The sequence below is a fragment of the Triturus cristatus genome, chromosome 9, assembly GCF_964204655.1.
Source record: "Triturus cristatus chromosome 9, aTriCri1.1, whole genome shotgun sequence".
NCBI lineage: Eukaryota > Metazoa > Chordata > Amphibia > Caudata > Salamandridae > Triturus > Triturus cristatus.
Window position 1 is genome coordinate 58608994 of NC_140592.1, and position 27644 is coordinate 58636637.

The 27644-nt window shown below is 48.4% G+C and overlaps 1 protein-coding gene across 1 annotated transcript in view; it reads right to left on the bottom strand.

The window, feature by feature from the left end:
• The window catches only part of KBTBD12 (kelch repeat and BTB domain containing 12), a 526200-nt gene that overhangs the window by 354897 nt on the left and 143659 nt on the right, over window positions 1-27644 (bottom strand). The window contains exon 4 of the mRNA XM_085624402.1: window positions 27480-27630. Coding sequence (XP_085480528.1) covers window positions 27480-27630 — 151 coding nt within the window. The remainder of the gene's footprint in view (window positions 1-27479; window positions 27631-27644) is intronic.

Sequence of the window (27644 nt, forward strand, 5' to 3'; positions counted from 1 at the left end):
TGATGGGGATCTTTTCCAGGGTGGGTTTTCCCCGCGAGGTCGTGAGCGATCGCGGCACTAATTTTATCTCAAAATATATGACGTCCCTGTGGCAACAATGTGGGGTGTCCTATAAGTTCACCACCCCGTACCATCCCCAGGGGAACGGCCTAGAAGAAAGGTTTAATAGGACTTTGAAAGGGATGATCGCTGGCCTAGAAGAGCCCCTCCGGCGTAAGTGGGACGTCCTGCTCCCCTGCCTCTTGTTCGCTTACCGGGAGGTCCCCCAGAAGTCCTTAGGGTTCAGCCCGTTTGAATTACTCTATGGACACCCCGTCCGAGGTCCCCTCAGTTTGGTTAAGGAAGGGTGGGAGGCAGCGCCCCAGACCACCCCCCGAGATGTGTTCCAATACGTCCTGGCCCTCCGGAACCAGACCAGGAAGTTCCGAGAACTGGCCGAGGCCAACCTGGAGGCGAGTCAAGAAGAAATGAAGCGCTGGTACGACCAGAATGCCACTCTGGTCGAGTTCCAGCCGGGCCAGCAGGTGTGGGTCATGGCCCCCGTGAAGCCTGGCGCCCTCCAGGACGGATGGACTGGGCCCTACAAAGTGGTTGAGAGAAAGAGTCAAGTCACATACTTGGTGGACGTCCAGTCGCCTCGGGATCCCCTCCGGGTCCTGCACGTGAACCGCCTCAAGCCTCACTTCGTGCGGACAGAACTGAGCCTCCTGCTGGCCACCGATGACGGGGCCGAAGATGAGTCGGATCCCCTCCCGGACCTCCTGTGTGTCAAGGAGCAGGATGGCTCCGTGGAGGGAGTGAACCTCTCCCCAGCCCTCACTGCCCAGCAACAAGCGGACTGCCGCCAGCTCCTAAGACAATTTTCCGACCTCTTCTCCCTGACCCCCCGGGTCACCAACTGGTGTGTTCACGACGTGGACACCGGGGACAGCCCGCCGGTAAGACACCGAGCCTACCGGGTTCCTGACCGGGTCCGGTCCTGCATTCAAGCTGAAGTCTCGAAGATGTTGACCCTGGGGGTGATCGAGCCCTCTGACAGTCCTTGGGCCAGCCCCGTGGTCCTGGTCCCGAAGGCAGCGCCCCCCGGTGTCGCCCCCGAGCTCCGATTCTGCGTGGACTACCGGGGGCTCAATGACGTTACCCGAGCCGATGCCCACCCCATTCCACGAGCCGACGAACTCATTGACAGACTAGGGGCAGCCTGGTTCCTCAGCACCTTCGACCTCACCTGCGGATATTGGCAGATTGCGCTCACCGAAGGGGCCAAGGAGCGGTCCGCTTTCTCCACCCCCGATGGGCACTACCGCTTCCGCGTGATGCCCTTCGGGATGAAAAATGCCCCGGCCACTTTCCAGCGACTGGTGAATAGGGTCCTGGCCGGGCTAGAGCAGTTCAGCGCGGCATATCTGGACGACATCGCTGTTTTCAGTTCCGAATGGAGTGAGCACCTCCAGCACCTCCGGAGAGTGCTAACCGTCCTGCGCCAGGCAGGCCTCACCGTAAAAGCCAGCAAGTGCCAGATCGGGCAAGGATCCGTAGTCTACCTGGGGCACCAGGTCGGGAGCGGCCAGGTCGCCCCTCTACAGCCAAAGATCGACGCCATCCTGGCCTGGGAACCACCCATCACCCAAACAGAGGTCCGAGCCTTTCTGGGACTCACTGGCTACTACCGAAGATTCATTCGGGGGTATGGCAGCCTTGTCGGCCCTCTCACAGAACTCACGTCTAAAAGACAGCCAAAGAAAGTGCAGTGGACGGCTGCCTGCCAAGAAGCTTTCGATGCCCTAAAAAAGGCCATGTGTACTGCCCCCATCCTCCAGGCTCCCGACTACACCAAGGAGTTCATAGTCCAGACCGATGCCTCCGAGCATGGCATTGGGGCCGTCCTGTCCCAAGTGAATGACCAAGGCCTAGACCAGCCCGTCGCCTTCCTCAGTCGGCGACTGTTGCCCCGAGAACAGAGATGGAGCACCATAGAGCGCGAAGCCTTTGCCGTGGTCTGGGCACTCAAAAAGCTACGACCCTACCTGTTCGGCACCCATTTCAGAGTCCAAACGGACCATCGGCCCTTGCGATGGCTCATGGAGATGCGAGGAGAAAACCCCAAGCTACTGCGGTGGTCAATCTCCCTCCAGGGGATGGATTTCACCGTAGAACACCGCCCTGGTACGGACCACGCTAACGCTGACGGCCTCTCCCGGTACTTCCGCCTCAGCGAAGAGAACCCCCCAAGATGATGGGCAGTTCTCTCCGGCTTTCAGCTGGGGGGGACGCGTGTTGGACCCGGCCTCGTAGAATGGCCCTACGTACCCCCGCACCCCCGAAACCTGGTACCTGCAGCCCAAGCACACGGCCCAGCCGACCCTCCCCACCAGGACACACGCACCGACCCGGACGTCCCCGTCCATGGCCTCTCGCCTTTCGGCCACCCCGGGCCCGCGTGCCCACTTCATGCACCAAGATGGCAGCCGGCCCCAGCGCGACCCGGGCCTAGAGGCGCCACTCCGGCTGGAGGACATCACGCTTCCAGGGGATGAGAGAGGGAGGAGCAGTTTCTATCGCACCTCTGAACTCCCCTGGGACGATGGGTTTCGATCGGCCCTCCGGCCTCCCTGAGGGCTGGCTCCACGCCTGCTGGGTGTCTGGGACTCCTCCCGACCCGGCCCTGAAAGGATCAAAAGACAATAGCAGGAAATCCCGACAAGCGACCCCCAGGTGACAAGACCCCTGCCTGCACAGACTCCGGACATCAAAGAGGGGTCGACCTATAACAGGGGGTGCTCTGGGTCTGTCCGGCAGATTCGACGCTGGAACAACGAGAGCCTGCCGACGTGGTCGCCGCTCCTGAAACTTGGACCCTCCTGAGCCCTGCTGAGAGACTCGCGGCTCCCTGAAGATCGTAAGACCTCCGAACTTGTACCTGAGCCTGCTGAGTGACTCGCGGCTCCCTGAAGATCGTAAGACCTCCGAACTTGTACCTGAGCCTGCTGAGTGACTCGCTGCTCCCCGAAGAACCGTAAGACCTCCGAACTTGTGCCTGAGCCTGCTGAGTGACTCGCGGCTCCTTGCACCTCGTAAGACCTCTGAACCTGCACCTGAGCCCGCTGAGTGACTCGCGGCTCCAACGGACTCTCACGGTCCCGCCGGACCTCGACTACCACCACGTAGCCCCCAGCTCGAGGATTGTGAGCTGTGCGCCGGATACGTCCCTGCCTTGAACCTTTACCAGAGACTGTCCCGCTACCCTCTACCCCTTCCAAGACTCATTGAGCTCGTGCTCACCTTGTACATATTTGCAGTGATAACCTACTTGATAAAGATTGATTTCTAAGAATACCTGGTGTGGTCACTCTGTGTCGTGTGGTGCCAGAAGTACGATCCTAGATACGAGATTCCTCCCCCTGGGGAGTCTCCCGCCAGTGCCCGGCTACGATACTTCGAGGGTGGGTCTCAGGGTAGTCCGGACCCCTTCCAGGCTCCTCTGAGGTCGCCGTCTAACACCGGGCCCTCTCCGCTATCCCCCAATCTGGATATGTGAGTATTTCAAGGGCTTATGAGGAGCCTGAGGAGACACATGACTAGAGGCAGAGCATTAAAATTCAAATCTTATCCTCGCACATGCCCAGATACAAAGCTCTGTTCTACTTGTGGCCTTCACAAAGCCTGAGTGCTGGCTGTCAGGACAAAGCACTGGCTGTCCAGAGAGCACAGTGCGCCCCTCCAAAGGCCAGCCTCGGGAAGCCTCTTTTCAAGCCCTGACAATCCCCCTATTTTTCCATGGCAGCTGCAGAATTTTGGCCTCAAGATTCATAGCCTTGTGCGAAAATATCAACCCCCAGCCCCAAACGCACTTTTAATCATAAAGCTACTTTTATGACTGAAAATGGATAGATCGCGTCTGCATGGTGATCACAAGAGGTGACCTAGGAGGTGTCGGTCCATTTACTTTCACGTAATATTACACTATCATGCAATACTATAACAATATTTCATAAAATAGCAGAATTTCTCAGATTTACTGCAGGTCAATGGACAAATACCTTTTGTAAAATGGGCTTATATTTATGTATTTTACCTTGTATTTAACCTGCAAAAGCTCTTCTGATGTTGGAAATGAATATCATGCTGCATTATCAAGCTCGGGGTGCGGGTTATCTAAAAAGAATAGCACACCCCAGCACCGCAGCACCGCAACCAAAGATGCTGTGCTGTCTTGCTGCCTAGCGCCTTGTATACATCTTAGTGCAAAGCTGTGTGCGTTATGTCTAGCATACTTTTGGTACAAAACCCCATGGTTAAACTTTTTAAACATTTCACAGATTGGATGTGCACCGTATGTACAGTGCAGCACGCATGCAATGAGTGCGATCTTTCGAGAAAGGAAAACATATCTCCATCTTGGCGCCTGCCTCAAGGTGGCATTATTTTTTATGTGAAATCAACAGGAGTGGAAGAGGTGTGTTGAGACGGGGGAGGGGAGGTCAACACCAAAATTGTTGTGAGACCCTCAACAGTTTTGTTCCGCTAAAGGCATGTCTCCCTTTGGCGTACTTAGCCACTGATCGTTACATCATTGGGTCTTTTTCTCCACCAGGAGGGATTGTCTCTTGAATCTGAGACCATATGGGATCCACCTTGTGAGGAAAAAATGTTTAAAAATACCTCCTACCCAGAGGCGTAACACAGGCCCCCGCATCCAACACGGTGCAGGAGGGCCCCTGAGATGCAGGGGGCCCCCTCAGCACAGTACTTGGGCCTTAGCGCTCTGGATTAAGGGGCAGATTTACGTTCCCTGGCGCATCCCTGCAAATCAGCAGGGATGCGCCAGGGAAGATGCGTTACGCAAGTTTGCCCTTGCGCCACTGCAGATGCGTCGCATTTACAATGCAGTGCATCGTGGCGCAAGGACAAACAGATGCTTGACGCATCTGCCGGGGTAAGGTTGGCGCAGTGCTGAAGTTGTGTCGCAAGCGCGACGCAACTCCAGCACTGTTCCAACCTGCGCTATCCCTAACATGGTGCATCACGCAGGCGTAAGGATTTGACAAGTGGCGCATGGGGCTTGTAAATCTGCCCCTAAATCCGGAGCGGTGGCCCCTCCGTGTCCATTGAAGGGAGGCCCCTTAAACGTTCGTTACGCCACTGCTCCTACCTTTAGAAAGGACACATTTTATTAAGAAGATCAAAGGTAGTGGCATGATTAAAAAATGCGAGATGTGAAAAGAGAGGTATTAGGTGTCTCTCACATTAATCTCTGGAAGAACCAGGTCAACATGTTTCAGCCAACCTTGCACCCTATGGGTCGATAGCTCAGGTGTTATTTTTTACAGAAAGCCAGGACTGACAATCTTTGTAGATATGGCTTTAAGTCAACAGCCATGGGCGGTAGCAGTGGAACGCCCAGGAATCACCCATGGTAGTTCACTTTGACGCTAAGCAGTGCAGAAAGCTATTTGGACTACTTTAAGGGCAATGTTCCAGCCTAAAAATTCTTTATCAAGACTTTGATCCACTTTGCATCATTTTGTGTACCGTTACGCTGGCCTACGGTCTTGATAAATCTGCCCATAAGTGCTTTAAATACAAGGTAAATGTACTGTATGTCAATACATTGTTCTGTATGGCTACTTGCTGACTGCACTCCGATGTTGATGCAAGGCTAGAGAGTGGATACTGAAAGTGGCAGCTCAAGAAATGCTGGGGGGCTAAGAGGAAGCCGAGATACCTAGGATGTGCCAGTAACCGTTCAAGATGCTGGGATGAAAACATTACCCCTTGAAGTCATCCTTTGTGAGACATCCTGGGGAACCCTCCTCCTCAAACAGCGATGATGCCCCAGTCTCCTTTCCAAAGGCCCTTGGGAAGGGTGCAGCACCCTTCTAACATCAGAATCCCAGTGAGAGGCAGATGCCTATATATATATATATTTATTTATTTATTGGTTTATATAGCGCTAGAATCGACTCCAATGGAGTATCTCTGCGCTTTTCGGTAATCGGTAAACCAAGGACAAGATGATGGGGAGGCTAGATCTCATTCTTAAACAGCACAGTTTTAAGGAGTTTCCTGTAGGTAAGATGTTCCTTGCATTGTCTTAATGATAAAGGGAGTTTATTCCACAATGTGGGGCCTGTAATATATGAATGAGTATGAGCCAGGATTTGCACACAGCGTCATTATGGTGACTTTAATAAGCCTGGAGACTGAAGTTCTCTTGTGTAGGACAGTGTGCCAGAGCAGGAATGAATGTGTGAATGATTGACCTTGACCCTTTCAGTGAGCTTCAACCTCATCCTTTCATTGACATTACAGCATAGCCCCAGAGAGGGACTAGAATGTAAAACTGTTCATTATCTATAATGCCAATTGAAGGGAAATGATGGGCATCATGGGCATCATTGAACAGTTCTGTAATATTCACACTCAGAGGTATTTCTAACCGTGGGTCATCAGTTTACTCTCTCGACTCGATTTTGGTTTGTCTGCATGCCTAACTAGACAGGTGAAAATCCCTGAATACAGATTATTCCTTTGTATGTCATGTCTGTTGTATTGATCTAAAGAAGTATATTGGTCATTATGAATTAGCAAAGGGTTTATCCAGAAATATGAATGAGGACTCTAGGCAAACTCAAAGCAAATTCATACAGCGATCATAAAAATTGGTATGTGTCTTGTTAGAAATTGGCTGGCAGAGGTGTGCACCAAACAGGAACCACAATCCTAGTGTAGTACACATTAAAATGTACCTGTGTCACCCTCTGGTAGCTTGGTACAGAGCAGGCAGGCATAACTAAAGAGGCAAGATGTAACCTATTTGTGCACATACATACAGTAACACAGTAAAAACACCATAAAAGTACTCCACACCAGTTTAGCAGAAAAGACAGCATTTATCTGAGCAAAACAAGATCACAACGACAATAATCCAACATACACAAATCAAGATATGAATTTCACAAGATTAAATCAAAATGCAGTGCTTAGAAGTCAATAGCTCAAACTAGAGCTATCTGGTCGTGCTTGATCAGGGCAAATCCAAAAGTTCAGACCGACTGCAATGGAGTAAGATCTGGATTAGGGATTCACGCAGACCCACTGACAGTACCTTGGATGCATCGATGCTCGGAAATGATGCATTGGAATCCAGAGGTGATGCCTCGCTGTCGTACGTGATGCGTTAGTTCTGAAGTTGGGTAAAGTCAGTGAGGCGTCGATGTCAAGAGCACCGTGCATTGGTTCCTTGGCGTCGATGTCGAACTGCTGGACTGAAGGCGATGAGTCGATTAGAAGCCACACCGGGCCTGGAATGCGTTGGAGTCGGGACGCTGCATCACAGATGTCGGTAATGCTGTGTCTGAGACTCGCTTAACAGTGGTTATTTGGAGGTGCTGTGCCATATAAAATCAGGGCTACTTTGTAAGCCGAGGTCATTGCATCACGCACTTGGTAAGTGGTGTCCAAGGCTGCGGTGCAGGCAGCTGCAATTTGTTGGTTTCACAGAGATGCGCCGGTTTCGAATGACACTTCGGTGTTGGTTTCTTGGGTTGCAGCACCAAACACTCACTTCCAAGGGCCCAGGACTGGATTTGGCACCACTTGGCAAAGCAGGACTTACAACAGAGGAGCCCAGGTGCTGGTAGCAAGATGCAGGTCAAGTCTTTGATATCCCCTGAGACTTCAGTAACAGGAGGCAAGTCCAAACAAGCCTTGGAGAACATTTAGAAGCAGCATGTTGAGAGTAATGGCCAGTCCTCTCACTCCCGGCAAGAAGCAGCAGGCAGAAGGCCAACACAGCAAAGCAGGTAGGAAAGTGGCAGTCCCTCCTGGCAGCACAACAGCTCTTCTTCCTGGAAGAAGGTCCTCAGTCCAGAAGTGTTCTGAGCATATGGTGTCAGATGTCTAGTACTTATACCCATTTTAGAATTAGGGTAACTTCAAAGAAAGGTGTTTGTAGTACACACGGCCCTGCCCTTCCAGGCCATGGCTCCAGACACACAACAGGGAGGTATGCAGCGCTTTGTGTGGGGACAGGCACAGCCCCTTTCAGGTGCAAGTGTCAGATTCTCCCTCTCACTTTAGCCCAGGAAGACCCATCAGCGTGGTGACGGGCCATCAGAATATGCAGGGCACACCTCAGCTCCCTTTGTGTGTGACTGTCAAGAGGGAATTCACTAAGTCCATCTGTCATCCAACCCAGTCGTGTATTCTAGGGAGAGGCAGAGGCACAGTAAGAAAATGCCAACTGTCAAAACAGGAGGTCAGAAGGCAAAAATACAGGGGAAATCAAACCAAAAGATGCCAGGTCTAACATGTTTGTTATCCAAACACAAAATATGAATTGGTGGTTATCTATTTAGTCATAATTACATAATGCAAATTAAAAATGTATACACTTAAAACTGTTTTGCAAGGGGTCATTTATGAAGACTGGAATTTTCAGTGATGACTTCCTCCTCAGTGAAAAGTTAAAATAAAATGGAAACACTTTAAAAATGTGTATGAGTTAACCACGTGTTCTGGTACCAAGATGAAGCAGTGGGCACGGGCCACCTATCCTTCCTCATTTTGAAACACTCACGTGCCATCCCTTGTGCACCCTACAGAATTATCTAAGTGGAAAATGTATGTAGACATAATAGTCCCTTGTTGGACTACTGACCTGACAGTGTAGGATGATTTTTATGACCCATTTTCAGATCAAGTTGGCGGCTCAGTGTTAGCCACTGAGTAGAGGCCGAGCACCCCCGGGTGGCATTTTTTCAAACCCCCTCTCGACTTCTGAGTGTGAGATTATATCTCACCTTGCTATTCGGCACTCAGTGGCTTAACAATAGCCCCCGCAGCCCATGCGGTGCTGGGGGCCCAAGCTCCAGGGGGCCCCCTCTGGCACTGTGCACGGGCAGGCCTGAGAGCTCCTGACTGGGTCCAGAGCGTGGAGGGTCCACTCCATCCATTTGCAGGGGGGCCCCCACAAGTTTCGTTATGCCACTGTCAACACAGAGAACCCTGGCTGACTTTGCAGTACTAATGTAGCAGTGTGGAGACTGGCGGAAGCTACGACAATTGTGCGGCAGCGGCACTGAGGATTTTTCTATTTCCGGTCTTGTGGGAGGAGTCATTTATTTGACACGCACTTCACGTTATGATAGTCACCTTGATTGTCGTGATGTCATTGATACAATTTGATGATCTTCTATTTACCTTCTAATGTGCATTTATATATTGTGATTTGGTCCCCAAATAAAATGAAAAAAAAGAGCGAGGTTACGGGGTCAGGAAGCCACCCTTTCCGAAGAGCTTTCACTCTATGATCAACAAAGGATAGGTTTTCCGGCATCCTGTTTTAATTTATTGTAGGTACTCATTTTTACAGCACAATTTAAACCATACAATGAACATTCCGCTTCTTTACTATGACAAAACTATTGTATTAAAAAACTATTTAATAATGATTTTACATATAAAGATTAAACAAGTGTTTAAAATGTTAATTCCATTACAGCACATTCCTCTATTGCATCGGTAAGAAATAATAAAATAGGTTAATTTCACCTATTTTCTTACATAGCAATAGTCATTTATGCCTCCTGTGGTAAAGACTTCCAAATCCTCACTATGGATCCAGTAAGTGAGTGAGACTTTGGGAAATAATATAGACACCTCCAATTTGTGGACATTTAGCTTTCTATTTGTCATACGCCTTAAGCTTGTCTGCTCGATTTTGGGGACTTTTTCAATCGAACACTTTCGATGTCTAAACAATCAGTTAATCAGTAGATTTGTAGAGTGCTTCTTGTCACCTGTGAAGGTATCCAGGCGCTGGCAGGGTCCAGTTGATTAGCCAAATAGCCAGATCTTCAGGGACATTTGGAGCTCTGGAAGAGATGGGGAAGTCCGGGGATGAAAGGGTAGCTTGTTCCATGCCTTCGCCGATAGGTAGGAGAAGAAGCAACCTCCGCCTCTGCTACTTTGGATGTGGGGGGGTGAGGGTAAGAGAAAGGGAAGTGGAGCGGAGGTGTCTGATGGGCTGATGGAAGTTCAAGCGGTGGTTCAAGTAGGCGGGTCCGCAGTTGTGTAGGGGCTTGTATGCGTTGGTCAGGAGCTTGAACTGGCATCTTTTCTGTTCAGGGAGCCAGTGTAGTTCCCTGAGGTAAGGGATGATGTGGGTTCATCTAGGGACATCCAAGATGAGTCTGGCTGTGGCGTTCTGTATGGTCTACAGTCAATTGAGGAGGTGAGCTGCAATTCCTGCAGAGAGAGTGTTGCCGTAGTTCAGTATGGCTCAGGATGAGGGCTTGGGTGATGAGGCGTCTTGAGTTTTGGGGTAGCCATTTGAATAGCTTACGAAGCATACAGAGGATGAAGAAGCAGGAAGAGAAGACAGAGTTGACCAGAGTCGTTAAGGTTAGCTTGTCGACCAGAATGATGACTAGGTTACTAGCCTGGTCAGGGGGTGTAGGAGTAGGTCTGAGTTCTGAGGGCCACCAGGTTGAGTCCCATGGGGACATTTCGCTTCCAAAGATCAGTACCTCTGTCTTGCCCGTGCTGAGCTTCAGGCAGTTGTCCTTCATCCAGTTGGTGGCCTCTGTCATGCAGTTGTGGAAGTTGGTCTTGGTGTTGGTGGTGTCTTCGGAGAGAGAGAGGATGGGTTATGTATCGTCAGCATAAGATATGGTGTTGAGTCAGTCTGTTGTAACAATGCTGTCCAGAGGTGTCAGTTAAGTCTTGAAGAGGGTGGGGCTGACTGAGGATCCTTCAGGTACTCCACAGATGATTTCCTTGGGTTAGGAGGTGAAGGTGGACTTTTTGCATTCTTCTGGTGAGGAAACAGGTGACCCATCTGAGAGACGGCTCCTAGGATGCCCATGTTGTGCAGCCTTGTGATGAGTGTGTGGTGGGAGACCATTTCTAAGGCTGACGGGAGGTCTGGGAGGATCAGAGCCGCAGTCTTTACTCGGTCGAGACGGGCTCAGATGTCGCTGGCAGCCTCTATCAGGGCTGTCTTGGTACTATGGTTGCTGTGGAATCCGGATTGGGAGGAGTGGAGTGGGAGGTTCCATTCCAGATGTGAGGAGAGTTGTTGGTAGATGGCTTTTTCTAACACTTTGGCCGGGAGTGGGAGCAGGGAGATCGGTCTGTAGTTGTTGAGTTCACTGAGGTCTGCCAATGGTTTCTTTAGTAGGACGCTGACTTCTGCATGTCTCCAGTCCTCGGAGAAGGTAGCCATGGCAATTTAGGTATTGAACAAGGTGGTGAGTACTTGGCTGATTCTGGCTGTGCCTACGTTAAAGATGTGATGAGGGCATGAGTCGGTTGGGGCCTCTGAATGGACCGAGTTCATGATGGAGGCAGTGTCCCATGAGGCCAGCTGACTCCATTTGGTTAGTCGGATGTCTGTGGTGGTAACAGGGTCATTGTGTTGCTTGAAGAAGTCGGTGACCTTGGGCTGGGGTTTGAAGGTTCTGAAGATGTTGGCGATTTTGTCGTGGAAGAAGTTTGGAAGATTGTCGCAGAGTTCCTGTGAGGGGGTAATGTTGTTTGTTACAGCTAGGGGGATAGAGAATTCATTGATGATGTTGAAGAGTTCTTTGCTGTTATTGGAGCTTGATTTGATGCTTGAGCCTTTTTCTTTGATTCTCTCAACTGTGTGTGTTAGAGGTTCAGTGCTGTCTTGAAGGCAGTCATGCCGGTCATGACCTTGCTGGGGATCCATCTACTTTCCATGAGCTTACATTGTCGTTTAGTGGTTCTGAGGTCTACAGTGTACCAGCTAACCTGCTTGGTGGCCCTTTTGGGGTCTGTTGCCAATGTGAGTGATGCTGTTGATGCAGTAGGTGATCCAGTTTTGAAGGAGATGGTGTGGGTGGTGTTGAGGGCATTGATCTACATGTCCTTTGAGACCTTGCATCAGTTGAAGTGTGGGGCATTGGGCAGACTGGGGGTGGAGGTCCGTGAGCTGGTGATGTTGAAGTGGACGATGGAGTGGTCGGTCCAGGTGGGTTCCATAGTGTGACTGTGCCTGATGCTGCAGGTGGAGATTGGGTCAAGCGTGTAGCCTGCAGTGTGCATGGGGTTATGGATGAGTTGTGTGAGTTCTTTGTTGTTCATGCTGTCGAGGAGGTTGGTAGTGTTGTCATTGTGGTTGTCGAGATGGAAGTTGAGGTCGCGGTGAAAAATGTAGTTGTTGGTGTCATTGGCGAGGGGAGCAATGAATTTGCAGAAGGCTGGACGTGGTCCTGGAGGATGGTACACAAAGGTGCCCCAGAAGTTGAGGTGTTCCATGCTGGCGTGATGCCATCATTTGTGGTAGTGCATTGGATAGATTCCTTGTGTATAATGGAAATCCATCCACCAGGCTTGCTGATGTGGTCATCGTGGGTGATCTTGTATCCTTCAGGTATTACAGTGACCATGTCAGGCACAGAAGTGGGGTTGACCCAGATCTCAGGAAGGAAGAGGACATCGGGTGGGAAGGTGGAGATGAGGTACCAAATCTCGATGGTGTGTTTGCATAACAAGAGTGTGTTGAGAAGGGCTCATGCGAGATGGTGTTTTTGGTCAGGTGGTGTCTGCGGTATGTTCAGAGTGGGCTTGTCGGTGGGCTGGTGTGTGTGCTGTGGCAGATGAAGTGGCAGTGGGTGCAGGTGAAAGATCCTACTGTGGAGCGTGAGTCGGCGCAGTGGTAGTGTTTGCTGCGGCATCCGGGGTCGAGGGTATATAGCTCAGCAATGGTGTAACACTGGTCTAACGGATCACTAAATCCGCTTGCGGGTCCCCTGTTGAAGCCAGTGGAGGGTTAGCTGCACAGCGTTAGTGCAACTGTACTGTTTGCTTTCATGTATTAACCAATCTGCAGGTAGAAGGGCAGCCTAAAAAGGCGAACAGTCAAAGTTTGGAGGCCGACAAAGATTATTCACAAAGATGGACAAGACTAGCATCTGAACCACAGAATGCAGAAGCACAGATGGAATCAGAAGTTTGAAATATCAGAGTCACACATAATTGGCAGTCTGTGGTACCTCAAGCAGAAATCCTACATGTCATTTAGAGTAGTTCTCATCATCCTTAGTACACATTACTGTAAATAAAGCTTTGAGCACCAGCGTTGATTTCCCAGGTGCTACAAGTCATTGAATGGGCTTCCCCTACAAACATGAGAAATATTCTATGCCATTTGGTTCTCTTCTTTCACTCCAGTGAACGCCCATTTCTCATGTACAATTTGTCCATTGGACGGGCAGCAGGCTGAACTGGTCATCTTTGCCACCGGCACACTTGCTTGTTCTAGTCTACTTTGAGTTGCAATTCCCCATTCTTGTGACTTTTCCATATAAAAATATTACAACTTTTTATTTCGAATCCTCCAAGAAGTGTGCTAACTTGGTGAAATGTATGTCCTTGGAATTGCAGAGTAATCCAAGATGTGGACCTAGACTACATGCCATTAAATATGAACATATCTGACAAAAGCAGGGTCTCACAAAAGTAGCATGTTGGGTTAGCAGGGGTGAGGGGCAGCAGTCTATAATACAGGACAGGCCTCAGGTCAGCACTACCATAGACACACTTTTGGGTACCACCCAGACAAGACACTTAGGGGCCTATTAGGATGGTGGTCGGAAATTCTCCCCGACCGCCATGGGAGCGGGAAAAGACCGCCTGCAAGGACCGCGGCATAACCGCCGGCCCAATTAGGATGCTCCGCAGTCGAAATCCGCGGTGTGAAAATGAGCATGTCATGCAGGTCACTGCACTGCGTGGCAGGCATTGCACAGTGCCTGCCACCTGGTACAGGGACATGTAGTGGGGTACCATGGGTACCCCCCCAGTGCACCCACACACATCCCCCAAAAGATTGTGGGCCCGCAATGGGCCCCCAGAGACATTCTCCGCATGCCTTTCCATGGCGGTTCCACCGTCGCGAAAAGGTTGGCTACCGCCGGCATCATAATCATGCTGGCACCGGCATCATTGTAGCGGTCCAGTTCCGCCCGCTAGGCATGCATGTGGACTGGTACCGGCGGAAAAGTGGCAGGCGGAGATTCTCACCGCCGCGGTTGTCACCGCCATGCTAATGGGACCGACAGTTTTCAGGGTTGCGATAGCGGGCGGATGTCCGCCGCCGGTCCGGCGGTTGCCACTGCCGGCCCGGCGGCTTCCATTTGTCCGCCATTCTAATAGACACCTTAATATCACATCTCAAGGCCCTCAAGAGAGATAGATCGAAGCTCCCACTGACTGCCAGATAACGCTTAGAGAAGGACCCGTCAGAGCCATTGACAGAGAGGGACTTGGAGAGAACAAGCGTGCTGGTACAGAACATAACGAGCAAGGCAAATCAAGCCGATCCACTTTAATTTCTTACACCATACATATCTCACACCAGAACGGATACACACAATATAGTCACATGTGCCAGGTGCAACGCCCCTAAAGCCACGTTCCTGTATGTGAACCGGGCGTTGTGACCGAGTAGAGACGTTCTGTCGGGAGTTGGCGACTCACTTAAAAAGAATTACCAGCATTTGCATAGAAAGAGCACCCAATCTCTACCTGCTTGGGCTCATACTGCACTCCAAAAAGGGAAGTAACAGATATAGATTCTCCTCCCTGGGCCTTAGTGCTGGGTAAATACCGGTTAGATATACAGTGGTTTTCCCACAGGGCGCCTGCATATGTATCCTGGCGAAACAATGTGGGGGAAGGGGCACTAGCGGAGGAAAGACAAATGAGGGAGGTGCATACAGATAATAAAGTTGAGGAAGATTTACAACTGTGGGGGTGTATGTGAACAAGCTACTGGAACCTGAGGGGTACGTTGACGCTGAATACGAGGAATCACCGGGATAACCAGGCTGCCTAGCATGATGGGATGCATACATCGGAGGGTGTTTATTTCGGTACGGAGGGGCCATAAATGCAACCACAACACCATTGAACGTGATGTCTGTAACCGACAAGACTAGAACTGTAGAATATTGATTCCCTGTATCACATATGTGCTATTTTGTTGGGGGGGGGGATTGTTACAGTATGTAGAGTTTGAAGATGTAACTACATATTGTAACCTGGATCTAATACAGGTAACTCAATGAAGATATTTTTGAGATAAATTACCAAACTCAGGCACTACAAGGAGTAATGGGGACCCTATCCTTACTAACAGAGATCTCGTGCCTGTAGCCACTATAGTTCTTAGACTAAGAGAACACTTTGTGCAGTTTACCTGGATGTTGGGGTTGACTGACATGCTAAATGCGCCTATACACACGACTGCCATGACAAAGTACAAATAAGATACCCACTACTCAGAAGCCCGATAGAAGCGCAGTCTTGATATTGATCCACCTTTTTTTTTTAGCTTTATATAGCGCGAACTAGACCCGAGACAACCGGTATCAGAACGCTTTACATGAGCACCAGTTTCGTTACAGTAAGACTCATTCATTTTTTTTTTGTTAGGCACGGGGAGAATAAGTGATATGCCCAGAACCGCAGGATGTTGAGCGTCATTGCCGAGGCTCGAAACCAGTTCCCCATCTTCTCGGTCGACCGCTCTAGCCGTAATGCTACCTCCTCTCCTTCTTTATCGCAGTTGATGTTTCCCCTTTGTGCAAATGTCAGTTGAACATAACGATGTGGATGGCAAAGTCCTGCCAGTCCCTCAAGCTAACTACTACTTCGTTTCAATTATACCAGGCCCAGTGGCAGTCATGAGTTGAGGGAATGTATATAGCCCTCCAAATGCTGTGGACAGATCTCACCCACCCCAGGTCAGATAAGAGGAAGGTTGCTGTGCCCAAAGGGTATGATTGTTGTAAGTGGGGTACATCCTTCTAAAAGAGTAAAAGTACAATGGTCATTTGACGTGGTGCAGAGACAGAATATTGAGTACAAAATATCGAGTTGCACAAATATTGAGTCATTAATATCGTGGGTCAGAAATATCGACAGCAAGAATATCGTGGTCAAGAATATCGACTTTAGGTAAGTAATATTGATTTTAAAAATATCGAAGTGTTTAATATCGTTTGCAAAAATATAATTGTTAAACATACATTTATATGTATGTGATGTGTTTTTTTGCATAAGAATTGTTTGTATTTTTAATATGTGTGTTACATTTTTAGTAGTTATTACTTGTTTATTATTTGAATTTTGCGCTTTTAGTTCCGTAGCAGGTTGTGGGTTTATGGGGCAATAGGGTGGGAAGTAATTTAACTATATTACATTTATTACTTTTTTTTAATTTGAATTTTGCGCTTTTAGTTCCGTAGCGGGGTGAAACCCCAAAACCGGTCCTAGGATGCTTGTTTCCAGTCCAGGGAGGACCTGGCTTGGCAGTTCGGGCTGGACTGTTCCCATGAGGCACAGGGTTAAGACTGATTTGCGTATGGCTGTGTTCAAACTGGAATGGCATGGTGAGCAAGAAAACGATGGATTTAGGCCCAGATCTCTGTACTGGGGTGAATGTATGACATTCGTCTGCATTCTGTCCATAAACTGTTGTTTTTGCATTTGTCACCCCGAGTGGGACGGGTATGCCCAGACGTGGGTCCCGAGCTCTCCATGCCACTGGAATCAAGCTATCCTGGCTGAAGAGGGGTGAAACCCCGAAACCGGTCCTAGGATGCTTGTTTCCAGTCCAGGGAGGACCTGGCTTGGCAGTTCGGGCTGGACTGATCCCATGGGGCACAGGGTCAAGACTGATTTGCATATGGCTGGGTTCAAACTGGAATGGCATGGTGAGCAAAAAAATGATGGATTTAGGCCCAGATCTCTGTACTGGGTTGAATGTATGGCATTGTTCTGCATGCTGTCCATCAACTGTTGTTTTTGCCTCCGCTATCCAACACTTTCCCTACTGTTGCTCTCACTGGATTGGGAATGGTAAATTTTACCCCTCCACTATCCAAAACTTTCCCTACTGTTGCACTCACTGGAGTTGGGATAGTAATTTTTACCCCTCCACTATCCAGCACTTTCCCTACTGTTGCACTCACTGGAGTGGGAAAAGTAATTTGTACCTCTCCGCTATCCAACACTTATCCTGCTGTTGCACTCAGTGGAGTGGGAATAGTAATTTTTCCCTCTCTGCTATCCAACACTTTGCCTACTGTTGCTCTTACTGGAGTGGAAATAGTAATTTGTACCCCTCCACTTTCCAACACTTTCCCTACTGTTGCACTCACTGGAGTGGGAATAGTAATATTTTCCCCTCCGCTATCCACCATTTTCCCTACTGTTGCTCTCACTGGAGTGGGAATAGGAATTTTTCCCCCTCCGCTAGCCAACACTTTCCCTACTGTTGCAGTCTTTGGAGTGGGAATATTAATTGTTACCCCTCTCCCATCCAACACTTTCCCTACTGTTGCACTCACTGGATTTGGAATAGTAAATTTAATTATTTTGCAATCTAACACTTTACCTACTGTTGCACTGATTGTATTGGGCAATTTAAGTTTAAATATTTTTTCATAGTTTAATGTTTTAATTTATTCTAGAATGTTTTTTACATTTTAAATTATTTATATATATATTATTTTTATATCATTTTAAAGTTTTAAAATAAATTAAAGATAATAGTTTATTAATTATTTGAAAGTAAATATATATATATATGTATAAATGATTATGTTTGTGTGATTATTTTTTAAAGTAAGTTTATTTGTAACATTTTGTAAATATGCATACTAAATTTAATTTATTTTGTAAAAATTAATATTAATGTTTGCTATATTTAATAAATATTATTTTATTTTGGCTGTCAACTGTGCCTGGCATCTTCATTGCAGCACTTACCTGGGCCCCAGAGCAGTCATCCTTGGCACTATCGCGCTGTGTCTCCCCCGCCGCCTATCGACATCAGAGGCCGCTGTAGGGGGAGACTACAGCTCCCAGCGCCCCTCTCTGCACCGCTCACTTCCGGCGGAAAGCGCGCCCGGAGGCGCTACATCATCTGCGGCTCCCTCGGTGGAGCGGGGGGTCTTTTGGCTGTCAACTGCGCCTGGCATCTTCATTGCAGCACTTACCTGGGCCCCAGAGCAGTCATCCTTGGCACTATCGCGCTGTGTCTCCCCCGCCGCCTATCGACATCAGAGGCCGCCATAGGGGGAGACTACAGCTCCCGGCACCCCTCTTTGCACCGCCCACTTCCGTCGGAAAGCGCGCCCGGAGGCGCTACATCATCTGCGGCTCCCTCCGCGTCGCGGGACGCGCGCGGACGGCGCCGGACTGAGCCCGGGCAGAGGGTGGGCCGTCTGTGGCCGTCAGGGGCCGGAGGAGGCCGGGCTGGGCCACCCCCCTTGGCTGTATTCTACAAAGTCTCTGAGGAGTGGCTCTCCAATCCAAGGTGATCTGATATCTTGTGTGGTGCTTGCTTGCTGTTGTGCCCCTCTGACACTCCCAACGTTGCTGCCACTGCTTCCCGAATGGGCAAGAGAAAGCTAGCCGAGAGCTCTGGGGGAACAGGGGGTAATAGTTCCTTGCCTAAAGTCCGGAAAATCAGGAAGCCGCGACGTGCTGGTAAACAGCCCGATCCGGAGGGGACTTTGTCACGTATTGGTGTCTTAGTGGGGGAGTGTGAGGCCATTTTAGGATCTGACCAGCCACCGGCGGACGATAGCCTGGTCACCGTTCCATCTTCTGCTGACTCTGGACATGTTAACTCTCTGCCAGCACTTATTGTGCCAGAAATGTTTCGTTGTAAGCCCATTGCAAGAGTTGCCAAGGGGGTTAGTAAAGTGGATGTGCTTGAGGGTTTAATTGTTGGGGATAGCTCCTCGTTGTTTGCTGCAGCTGCAGTTGATACTCAGAGCAGTGCTCCTGCTGTTCCGTGTTTTAACAGGTTTTCTCCCTTGATGAATGAGCAGGTTGTTATCAATGGGGTTTCAACTGAACCTTTGTCGCATTCCCCCACACTCCCCTTAGGTAATTCTATCGACTCATCTGTTAGTCCCTTATTAGATCCTATAAAAATGGTTAACTTGTTGAGAGATGAAGTCAGCGCATTGAAACTAGTGATAGAGTCTTTGACTAGCAAAGCAGGGTTGTGTTCTGTTGCCCCACGCCCCGCCTCTGGCATTATTATATCTAACCCCTCTCCTGCTCCAGAAAAACCCTTAGGAACACAGGCTGACAGGCCAGGACTTCTCAATGCTCGTTCTAAAGGTTATGTTACCTACAGTAATGCGGTTCAGGCCGACACGAACCACATTTTGGTCCGCTCACCAGTCAATACCAAATGTACCTTGCAGGATAGAACAAGTCGTAAAAGAGGCTGGGTGTGGGAAGCGACTCTGACACTTTTGACCAGGGGTCCCTGGTGGGCGGGGGTGTTCGGAATGTCCCACCCAAGGGCTACGCCGTTGATTGTTCCAACTAAATTTTTATGACCAATGTTCTCAAATTGCCATCTAACGGCGGTACCGAGTCTCCCGAGTCGCTGACTAACAAGGCGATCCACTGGTTGAGACATGTGAGGGGTTGTCGTTCAGTCATTAGGGAGGATATCTCCAGAGCTATTAGACTTTCTTCATCCAGAGCCCCTGTTGATTGCATCGAACTAACTCTTAAAAGCAATCACCTCGCTGAAGGTCTTCTTTCTCTGGAGTTTAGATCTTGTCCCCCGGAAGGTTCCTCCATCCAACTGCGAAGTTACCCCTCGCATGATCTAGGGGGGTCTAAGCGTGGCCAATGCAGCGATAGGGACGTAGATGGTTCATCCCTGGATATCAATGACTGACTACACAACGAGGGGGGTGTTGGTCCTTGGGACGGGGGTGAGAGGGTGAGGGATATTGAGAACCAGGAGTCCATTATGGCTGACCCTTGCACTGACCCCTATTCTATCCCCGTCCACCAAGTGGCTGTAACCTCGAGTACCTGTCATTCTGTCTCCGCCCTGGAATCTTGTCAGGGGTTTGATCCATCTGCCAGTAGCCCCTTAGCAGATTCGCAACCTTCCATCCCTGATACTGCCGGTTTTCCTCTGGCTGGTGGCTCCCTTTGTTCTTGGAATATTGCTGGTTTAAATTCCAAGTTAGCTATTGCTGATTGGGTAGTTTTTATTAACTCAATGGATATTTGTATATTCCAGGAGACTTGGCTTCTTGAACCACGCTTTTGTATGGGCTACCTAAATTTTCACATCCGGGCAACCAAGGGACACCATGGGCGTCCATCAGGGGGCCTAACTATCTGGTTAAGAAGCGAATTGTGTCTGACTACCAAGCTTTTCCACACGGGAAACAGAGACATTCAACTGTTGAGGTTAGATCTTGGTTTACTGGGTAAAATCGACATATATAATGTGTACGTGAGGGGCTCTAGAGGTGTAAAATCTTCGGTCATTGATGACCTACTTCGCCTGTTTGATCTTTATTCAGCTGACACCTTCATCATCGTTGCAGGTGATTTTAACGTATCATTTGAACCTCTTGTCGACAATAAGTGGGACTCACAGGATAGTGAAGAGTTATGTTGGGATATCCCTCCCCTGGAGTTGTCCCCTATATCAAGATGGCCAGAAGTTGCCATTCAGATTAATTCCCTTTGTATGGAAAGGGGCCTGAGGGCTCTGAATGATAGGATGCCAAGCGATCGTGAGGGTGCCTGTACATTTAACAACGGGCTGAGTAGGAGTCGAATTGATTATATTTTGGCTGAGATGAAATTATGGCACTCCCTTGTTGATATGGAAATTGTGTCCCTCCCAGAGAGCGATCCCACCCCCTCTGTTTATTACATAAATGGTGGAAGGTAGACAATGGTCCTGCTGAGGCCAGGGAGTTGTCCCCTCCCGCGGTGGTGTCATCTAACGACATGCGCCGTTTGAGATGGTCCGGTCTTCTGGGGAACCCTACCACCTTATCAAAAATCACTGAGGAGGTGGATGGTTCCATCATTGCTATTGAGTCAGTTTTTGCCTCTGAGGGCAACCTGAGGGATGTAACATCAGCGCGCGACAGTTTATTTGCCAGTTTGAAATCCTATTTCCTCACAAAAGCGAGACCAGGACCAAGAGGTGTTAACCAACAAGCCTCTTGGTATAATAAAGAATGTAGGGAGGCAAGGCTATCGCTTGGGTCTGCCCTGAAGGGTGGCGATGTAAGCCTGGTTCGTCACAGAAGAATCATCTACAAGAACTGTGTCGCTAAGGCTAAACGCCAATGGGATGGAAAAAGGTGGGAGGACCTCCTCGAAGCAAGTCTTCGGAATGATAGTAAATTATTCAGGAGCATTGTAAAGTGGGGTTCTGGTGCGCACCCTGAGTGTCCCCAAAATAATGTCTCGTAAGAGAAGTGGGTGGAGTACTTTAAACCGCAGTATGCTTCCCCTACTGATCTTTCTGATAGCTATGGGTCCCCCCAGTTGTTTAATCCAGAAGATAATTTCTCTATTTCTGAGGTGGATTTAGCACTGGTAGGAGTGGCGTCCGGCAAGGCTCCTGGCCCGGACGGTGTTCCGGCGGATGTCTTCCTGTATGACAAGCTAAAATGGGGGAGATATATACAGCTGATTGCTAATGTGATGGCACATGGTGCCCCTATCCCAAGCTCAGGGAAAGCGGCGGAAATAATTCCGGTGTACAAAAAGGGTGACCGCTCGCTTCCTGAGAATTATCGGCCTATCAGCTTGATTGACGCTATCCAGAAGATCTCTGGTAGATTGATCTTAAATCGTGTCCATCTCTGGATTGCGTCAAATAATATTTTATCCCCATTTCAAGCAGGTTGCCGCCAGCACATTAGCACTGTTGACCAAGTCTTCCGTTTTATCCTCCTTTATTGGAAGACTGTGGTCTTGGGTAAGGGAAATTTGTATGCAGTGTTTGTGGACCTAAGGGCCGCCTTTGATTTAGTCCCTTGTCCGAAACTATGGCTGACTTTAAAAGATCTGGGGCTTCATGGTGGATTGTTGTCCTTAATCCAGAGGCTTCACGCAGATAATTCTGCTAGAATCAGATGGGGCGGCCAGGGCACGTTGACTGAGGATTTCCCGGTCCAGAGAGGTGTCAGGCAAGGTTGTGCAATGGCCCCTACTTTATTTTCCCTATATATTAACGACATAGCGGATCGTCTTTTGAAAGCCCATGTTGATGCCCCCTTTCTTGGTAACACTAAGGTCCCTATTCTAATGTTCGCTGACGACACGCTTCTAATTGCTAAAACACCCTGCGGACTCCAGCGTTCATTAAATATTTTCGAGACCTTTTGCGTTGATCGTGGCCTGGAGGTCAATATTAAAAAAACGAAGTTTATGGTATTCAGGCCACATAAATCTTTTAGAAATCAATTTGTTTTGTTCAATAATCCATTAGAACAAGTACAGGCTTTTAATTATCTTGGAGTCAATATTCAAAATAATTTTTCATGGAAGCTACAGAGAGATCTGACTACTCTAAAACATAGGCAGCTTGCTGGAGTATTAGCTGCTGAATTTAAAACGTCTCCTTCGAAGCCTATCAGACCTGTGTTACAGGTTTACAGTGCTAAAGCAGTGAGCTCGACTCTTTATGGTGCGGAACTGTGGGGGTACGAGAACTTGTCTTCCTTAACCATCTCGGAAAACAAGTTCCTGCGTAGTATCACTTCTCTCCCACAGAGCACACCTATAGTTCCCTTAAGGTACGACCTTGGGAAGAACTCTATAGCTGATGTAGCCAGGCTTCGACCTATTCTTTATTGGCGTCGCGTATGGACCACTCCGGCGTTGGCACAGTATGCGGAGGGTTTTCTTGATATAATGTCACTGGTGGGCTCCCGGAAGATTGCTTGGCTTAATGAAACTAGAAAATCCCTTGAGGCTCTGGGCTGAGCGACCTTTGGGAGAACCCTACGGTAGCTATTTTCCCATCTAAAGCTCTTTTGAAGGAGAAATATTGGGAGTTGATTAATACCAAGGCATTTCTTGCCACTAAACCCCTTTCGCTTTCTGACGAATTTATGAATATCAAATCTGTCCCTAGGTTAGAATATTTTTGGGATCTCGTAACCAAAGTTTTAGATAGGAAACTATTTTTCCAAATGCGAGTGGGAGCGTTGCCCTTAAATTCATTTGTAGCCCGGTGGGAATCTAAGAAAAGTAATTTATGCTCCTTCTGCAAATCTCAGGCGGAAACATTAGCGCATATGTTTTTTGTATGCCCTGCCTATTCGGCCCCGAAGCGTGTATGGTTGAAACCCTTTTGCCAACTATTGGGTACTAGACAGAGTGCTGAAGCAGGAAGACTTCTTCGCACCTGCACTGACCCGGTAATCGTTGTGGCTGTTGCTAAATTCCTGGGGTGGGCATGGATTATAAGAATTAAGAGTAACAGTTAGTAAAGTCAGATGTCCGGTTTGTTACAGTCAATGATTTTTTATCATATCTATTTTTAAAACTTGTAAATATTTTAAACAGTATCGTTTTTATATTGCCTTTCTGCTTAATTATTTGTGTATTCTGTACCTGTACTGGTTTGTATCGCTTTTATGACTTTTGTCGAATAAAGCTGTTTGGATTGGATTGGATTGGAAATATATATATTTAAATTGATATCTTTTACATCTATAATTTTTAAATCGATATTTTTTATTAGATATTTTTGTACTTACCTGTGTAGGTATGGGAGTCGATATTTTTGTAGTCTATATTTTTTTCTTCGATATTTTGAACATCGATATTCTATCAGTGAACCGATATTACTCTCGATGAAGAATGGTGTTGGCCTCCAGCCCTGGATCCTAAGTGAACTTAGAATGCAGGGAGGAAGAGGGGAAAACACCCAGCACCTAAAACCAAATTATAATCCACAGGCAAGTCAGAGTTCAGGCAACTAGTCAGCAACCAAAATAAAATCGTAATCTGGAGCCAAGTCATCCTTCAAGCAAAAGCGTTATGGAACTGAGGGAAACTGAAAAGGGAGCAAAACCAAAAAGATGTAGAAAGTAAATACATTGAACGAACCAAACAATAACGAAAGAGCCAATACAAGAACGAAAGTTGCCAGCCTTCCACAGGGAAAGTAGTGGGTACCACTTCTGACCTGGAAATTCCAGCCCTTGACCTTCACCAATTCTTAATCCTGAAGCCCCAACCACATAGACCAGACTTCCACACCCTTAAATATAAATGCAATTCTTAAGCTCTTTTAATCTATGTTTTTATATCACAACCTTCGGACTAAGGTTTGACTAAAGCTCACTTGATGGAACAGGCATTCTGGGGCCGATTCAGATCCGGGTCGGAAGGCACTCCGACCGAGTCGGATCCGGACTGTTTTCCGACCGAGCCGGACCCCTACAGTCCGACCGAGTGAGTACGATGTGCACGTATGCTGTCGGACTCGGTTCGGTCGGACTCCCATAGAAGTCAATGGGAGCCAGTTGTACGACGCATACATGCGCTCCCATAGACTGAATGGGTACGTCTTAAACAAGTGCGCCCCCTACAGTGGGTACACATCGGTGCCATCCGCGCCGTACATGCCTGTGTGGGGGAGTCCCATGTGTCTCCCCCTGTGTGCAAGTCGTACGGCTGCGGGTGTCGGGGGGTCTGACGCGGATGCCCAAAGTCCGACTCCAGGAGTTTTTGCGAGCCGGACACTCCGGCTCGCACAGGCTGTCCGACGCGTGCATCGTACTGGCTCGGTCGTGAATCGCATCCATTGCACGCCACGGTTAGCTTACGACCGAGACGTACGGAGCGGTTCGGAACCGGAAACGACTCGGTCGGTGATTTTCATGTAGCTCACATCGTACTGGCTCGCTCGTACAGCTGTTCGAGTCGGGCGGAAAAGACGCGTACGGCTCATAGTTTTTCTGGCCGGATCGCGTTTGGTGCCCTTCCGACCTGGATCGTAATCGGCCCCTCTGTTGGAGGAAGGTTCAACCAATCTGAAAAGGAAACACTGGGCTAGGCCAAATCCTCCCATAGCTCTTTTCGTTTTTTAATGTTTGCATAAATGATGAAATTGTAGTGCATTTTCTTTATGAATTTTTGACTTGAGCAATCTCCTTTTTGTAAAGGTTTTTATTAACTTGTAAAATAAATATTTACTTACTTACTTACTTCCACACCCTCACAGGGCTTCTCATGCAGATTCCGTTGAGTCATTTCCATGAAACAAATCCCATTTCCACATAATTCTCCTATTCAGATATGCCACTCAGTATTGCCAATACCTTTATTTTCAAACCATTTTGCCAGTCTTCCTGGTGATTCACAATGTTGAGCATTACTGAGTGAGTACGGTGAGGAATGAGTGCAGAAGTCACTGTGAGGTCACAGTAGGGGACTTTCACACCAGTGCCGACGTTTGCTGGTCTGTGGTCCCCTCTGGTGGCATTGAGGTCTGTGCTGTTAGTTCTGAATTGATTGCTGGCAGGAAGGTGGTTGAAGAAGCTGATGGTGGTAGCACTGCCCTTATTTCATTTTCTTTTCTAGACTTCCTGCTCAGTGTATCTGTATCTGATCTTCCTCAAGCCCATGAGAGGGGTGTGGGGGATTCCCTCTGTTTAATAATGTCAGTCCAGCCCTTTTGACTGAGATGTGAAGAACATACCAAAAGACGTCCAACATTGTGGTTTTAAATATAATGTAAGATACTTAAGTGTCATAGTAATAGTGACATGTTTACCTGGGGCCTGGGCTTGTGTTCAAAAATCATAACAGCAAAGAATATGGCTGGCTCTTAATTGCCCCAGCAGCGCCCTCCAGGTTTAGAAGGTCGCCTGGGTGTGAACTTGTGCAGCCAACCTGCAAACGTTCTCTCAGAGACATTTCAAAGTTTCACCGATTGCTAAATTAAAATCAGAGATTTATAAAGTTTAATGTGCTATCTGTAAACATAAAGAAAAATGTGACTTCAGATGTGCATTTGCTTGAAAACAGAAATCAACGGTTATCTCTTATAAAGTATTTCGATATCCCTTACATACGAGGTTTTAGCATTTATTAATTCAGTTAATTTTCCGAAGAACAACAAGAGGGAAAGTGCATTGGGAATGGAAAGTGTGGTACACGGAGTTTCAGCGCCAAGGGTTGGAGTTTTCTGCACCGGATCAAAGCAGATGCTAAATGAATTTTGTTCATTTGCCCTCATAAGGACCAATGGCAGTGTTCAGTTGCCCTCATAAGGCCCAGCCAATGGCAGTGTTCAGTTGCCCTCATAAGGACAAATGGCAGTGTTCAGTTACCCTCATAAGGACCAATGGCAGTGTTCAGTTGCCCTCATAACGACCAACCAATGGCAGTGTTCAGTTGCCCTCATAAGGACCAACCAATGGCAGTGTTCAGTTGCCCTCATAAGGACCAACCAATGGCAGTGTTCAGTTGCCCTCATAAGACCCAGCCAATGGCAGTGTTCAGTTGCCCTCATAAGGCCCAGCCAATGGCAGTGTCAGTTGCCTTCATAAGGCCCAGCCAATGGCAGTGTTCAGTTACCCTTACTAGAAGTGGCTGCTGCTTCACCTGTACCACAAGTACCGATGTTAGTATCCGGTACCCCCTGGCCCTCTTACTTCCTTCAGGCCCATGCATTCAGTGAATCAGCGTATCATGTCCTCAGACAGAGAGCCCTGCATGTGGACAGAGAGAGCAATGTCTCCCCAGTCGCCCAATGTCGGTCTTTGCAGATAGGGGAGGACAGTGTTTTAACAGGCATGCAGCATTCCCCAACAGTTACCATCTGGCAAGTTGGGGAAGTGTGGGGGGGGGGGTTGCTGCTACGACCACCACAGGAGCAGGTGAACTAACTTGATAGCTCGAACTAACGACTGGGGGACCATCTGGCTGCCTGTGACCAATCAAAGACAGTCTATAGTCTATCTTCAGGTGCTTGATTGGATACATGTACCTTGTAAGCAGCTTTCTAAGGTGAACGTTGAGCCGAGCACAGGGAGGATTTAGTAGTTTGCCATCTGTAGGAACTTAGCAAAGTCACGCTGCTGCAACACATCCTGTGTGAGGGTAATGTATATCTCCATATGTATAGTTGTCTTTTGTGTGAGTAAGGTTCTAATCGCATTGCTATTTTCTGCACCCCCCGCCCCCCACTCTCAGCAGGAAATGGAAGTCTGTTAAAGTGCTTAGTAGAGGAGTCAGTAGAAAATCCTTCCAGGTACCCCTGGCCTGCGGGAGAACCAGCATCCTTGCACCAGGCCTGTATCTCCCAATCATCTCACCTCCATCACAATCTTCTCTCCCCCGGAAGTAAAAGTACATCTGCAATGGATTTCGTTGAGCAGAACACACTGGTGTAGAGCGTTGTGATCTTGTGTCAGTCCCATCACTGCACAGGACCACTGAACGCAATCAGAAAAGCCACAACATAGGAAGCTTGTTGTTACACACATTAGGCGCCTACAATAATGGCCCCATTGGTCTTAATATTCCTCTAAAACACAAACTGAAGTGTGAACGTCTCATTAGCCGAAGCCACATGGCAGAACAATGCAGCATGGCTAATCGAATCGCAATCTTTTCTCACTTACCTAAGACATAAATCTCACTGTTGACTACAGCCGTACTGAAGCGGTACTTGGAGTACATCATTGGCGCGCGTGGAGTCCATTTATCACACCCTGGGTCATACTCCAGCATTCTGTTGCTTAATCGATCAGGCTCATCGTCTGGAAGATCCATCTGTATGAAAGATG